The 3713-nt window shown below is 33.2% G+C and overlaps 1 protein-coding gene across 1 annotated transcript in view; it reads left to right on the top strand.

Annotated features, from left to right (window-relative positions):
* The first annotated feature begins 1086 nt into the window (after positions 1–1086).
* The window catches only part of LOC105619679 (myosin-11-like), a 13920-nt gene continuing 11293 nt past the window's right edge, over positions 1087–3713 (top strand). Inside the window, exons 1-7 of the mRNA XM_012201197.1 lie at positions 1087–1284; positions 1428–1610; positions 1679–1872; positions 2210–2225; positions 2549–2619; positions 2845–3031; positions 3283–3492. Coding sequence (XP_012056587.1) covers positions 1087–1284; positions 1428–1610; positions 1679–1872; positions 2210–2225; positions 2549–2619; positions 2845–3031; positions 3283–3492 — 1059 coding nt within the window. The remainder of the gene's footprint in view (positions 1285–1427; positions 1611–1678; positions 1873–2209; positions 2226–2548; positions 2620–2844; positions 3032–3282; positions 3493–3713) is intronic.

The raw sequence follows: 3713 nt of genomic DNA, 5'->3' as shown, positions 1-3713 counted from the left end.
AGCTCGCGCGACGGAGACCTCCTTGTCGTCTCGTTCTCCGCCAAGAGGAGGAGAAACTCCCTCTTCTACTCCCTCTCTTCTCTTTCTTTCCTCTCACTCTCTCTCTCTCTCTCCTTCTCTTTTTTTTCTCTTTTTTTTCTCTTTAGGGAGGACCGATGTTCGTCAGAGAACGAGACAGTAACGCCTCAGTGCCTTCACGCCGACCGACTTTATTTTCGATTCTACGATCACACCTAAGCTACGCGATCGGCCGCGGACGCGACTCGCAACGCGATTCATTGTCATTGCACGGCAATCCCATCCTCGTCGCGCGTCTATCCGGCTCGCACTCCGAGTACCCCGTACCCACCCGTACCCCGCGAACGCGCTCCACGAACTGCTGGACGAACCATGGTAGAAGGGAAGACGAACCGAATCTCGAACATGCGCCGTTCTCCGTTCAGCCTGCACCCCAGTCGCGCAAACGTATGCATTATTAATCGGCATCAATTATTAAAGGAAATTTCTAGTTATATGTTACAATTATTATATTTCTAATTATTCGTTGTCCTAATCTGTGATCATTTTATTTTTATTTATTTTTAATATCATATGGTTTTTTCTGTTCCTTTTAAAGTATATAGATTCAAACATGGGAATTGATTATGAATATATCTTGAAATAAGGTGAAAATTATAAAAGTGAGCAAATTCACTCAAATATTAATTTTATTATTCAATGAATTTGCTTTGTAATTTTTATTTCGTTTCAAGATACACAATCGACCTTATGATGTAAGAAAAAGGCGTTCTCAACTTCTCATATGGATGCACATGTGGCCGCCAATCAGAAACTATTTATTATGAATGTTCCGCTGTTACCAGTTGTTTTCACTAGAGTTCCTATATCATGGATCTCTAGCAAATACTTCAGGGTAAACACCGGAGTACCACTCTCAATACGTCTGTCACTCATGGACGACGTTGCGATCGCTAAAATGGCGAGATAGTGTGTTGACATTGGCTCGAGTTCTCGTCGAACCCAGGTGTAGGGAAACCTTAAATCCGTCAGTCAGTGATCGCTCGGGAATCGTGCTCGCGGAAAACAATGCACTCGATCAGCTCCAGTTTGCCAAGTTCTATGGACGTGAGTGACGTCCCAACATTAGTTAAGCGAGATCCGGACTGTAGAACAATCGATGGCGAGACCGAGGGTCTACGTATTCTCGATGAGTTCCGCAAATTGTATGAGACCCGCATCGAAAAGATCGATCGGGAATCTATCGGTGATTCTGACCGAGTCTCTGTAAGCAATAGCTTTGTTATCAGTTTGCATTTATTGCCAATTTTGTTTGTACTTTTTATGTATACTCTTTAAAGTTCTTTTGCCACTTAGTAATTATTTTTTTATTTGTGTTTGAAACAGTTTATCAAAAAATTTCTTTGCAGCTGAAGTTACAAGTGATGAGCGACTGGATCAAAGATTTAGGGGAGCAAAATGCGATGTTAGTGCATACAGTGGAAGATTTGGAACAGGCTGCGTGTAGTAGAGTTAAGTTACTAGAGGAGAAACTAAAACAATCGTCGCAAATAGTTGTGGATAATTTAACAAGATCTGATCATTCGGAAAAGGCAAGAGAGATCATCTAATTTTGTTTAGTAATCTCATGAAATCAAGACGTATTATCTCTATGTTATAGGCTTTAAATACTCTTTCAAATCGCGTCAGTCAGCTAGAAAAGGACGAGGAATATTTACAACAAAAAATAGAATATCTACAAAGTGATATTAGAGGATTATTGGAGGTGATTCGTCGTGCACATCAGCAAAATGTTTGGAGTCTTGATGGTATCAAGTTTTTTGAGATTCAACCTGAGGATATTCCAATTCCAGAGTAAGTTAATTATGTTATCAAATCTTCTGTGGTCCAGCCAGAGATTTGAAGGTCCAGACGAATTTTAAATTTTGAATTATTCTGTCTCAAATTTGAACACATACAAAAAAATTTAGGATCATATTGTAAAATTGTATTCTTGAATGTTGAAAGGATGTATTACAATTTTTTAGAATCCAAAAACTCTTTTAAAAAATATGATACTAATGCACTCTTGTTGGAAAGTAGTGACAAAGATGGACCATGTGAAGAGTTAACATGTATATTTATATTAATATTTTGCATTATATCTTGCATTGTAAAGTATTTAATGACAAAATTTTTTGTACTGTTTCAGCTGTATCTGCAATCAGGTAAATATGTGTGTAAATGCAACCAGAAAGCTCCGATTTGTTTTAGACATAGAGCATGACAAATTTCAGAGATCAAATTGTTTGTTAAGCAAAAGCATGTAATATACATACACATACTATGTATTCATAATACAAGCCAAAAAGTTCTTCTTAGCTCCCTACACCTTTATTAAATTGAATTATTATCTATCATATACACAGACACATATATGCATATATTCGTGTTAAATAAATTGCCAGTAGCCCCATTTTCTGAAGTATTATATTTTCGAAAAATCTTAATTATTATTTTAGTATTACATTTAATCATATTTTCAAATTAGGAGCAGACAGATACTGATCATATAAAATCCTTGAATCTGCAAATAGAACAACTTCAGAAAAATGAAAAAAAATGATTAGGTAAGATATGCAAATTTTATATATATATATATATATATGTTATTATTTTTAAATATTCGTGATATAACAGTTGATTACTTTTACTTTAAATCTTCATACTTGTATAAATAAAAATATAATTATATATATATATATATATATATATATTTGAATATTTTTTATTTTTGTTATTAAGTTTTTATATTCGTATTTATATTCTTTTTTAACATATAAACACATTTTCCAGATCTCAGTTGGAACTGGAAGAAAACATAGCAGATCTTACAACAGAATTATCAATAAAGGACGATACTATAAAAAAATATGTTTCTAGACTTCAATGTTTTTGTGAAAAACTTAAGGAACATGCTAAACAAACGAATCAAGTTATTACTTATCCCCTAGTTTTTGATCAAGATTGCAATGTAAGTGCGTTTTTCATAATTATGCAGATAAATAATATTTAATGAGTTTTTGGATTAATTTCTGAGTACTGATTCCTATAGAATTAATTTAGAGGCAATCATGTTGCAGCATAAAAATTATAAATATAATAGTTGCTTTTATTGCACCTGTTCGCTAAGCTTTACATTTTATAAGCAAGATATAAAATGTAACTTGTGCGTGTTCCAATATTAAAGATTGAAAGAGTTTTAAAATCTATGTTGCTGTTCAGATTATCTTAACACCTGACATTCTGGAAAGTGTACTAGATGCAAAAGACAGAGAAAACAAGAACTTACATCGACAACTCCAAGATGTTGAATCTAAACTTATGGTATATACTTACGAAAACAATGTTGATTCAATTAATCTACAATTACAACTAGAAGAAAAATGTAAGAAAGTTCAACAACTGGAGGACAAAGTGATTCGCCTCGAAAAAGTTAGTTTATTATATTTAATTTTATTATATTTTATTTTATTATATTATATTTTTATTATATTTTTGAAAATCTATTTGTGTATAATTCTATTATCGATCTAAATTTTATTTAAATATTTAATCATAATACATCTAATTATTTTTATTCTCTTTTAAATTATGTGTGTGTGTGTGTGTGTGTGTGTGTGTGTGTGTGTGTGTGTGTGTGTGTGTGTGTGTGT

The sequence above is a fragment of the Atta cephalotes genome, assembly GCF_000143395.1.
Source record: "Atta cephalotes unplaced genomic scaffold scaffold00022, whole genome shotgun sequence".
Classification (NCBI taxonomy): domain Eukaryota; kingdom Metazoa; phylum Arthropoda; class Insecta; order Hymenoptera; family Formicidae; genus Atta; species Atta cephalotes.
This window is presented reverse-complemented; position numbering and strand designations above follow the sequence as displayed.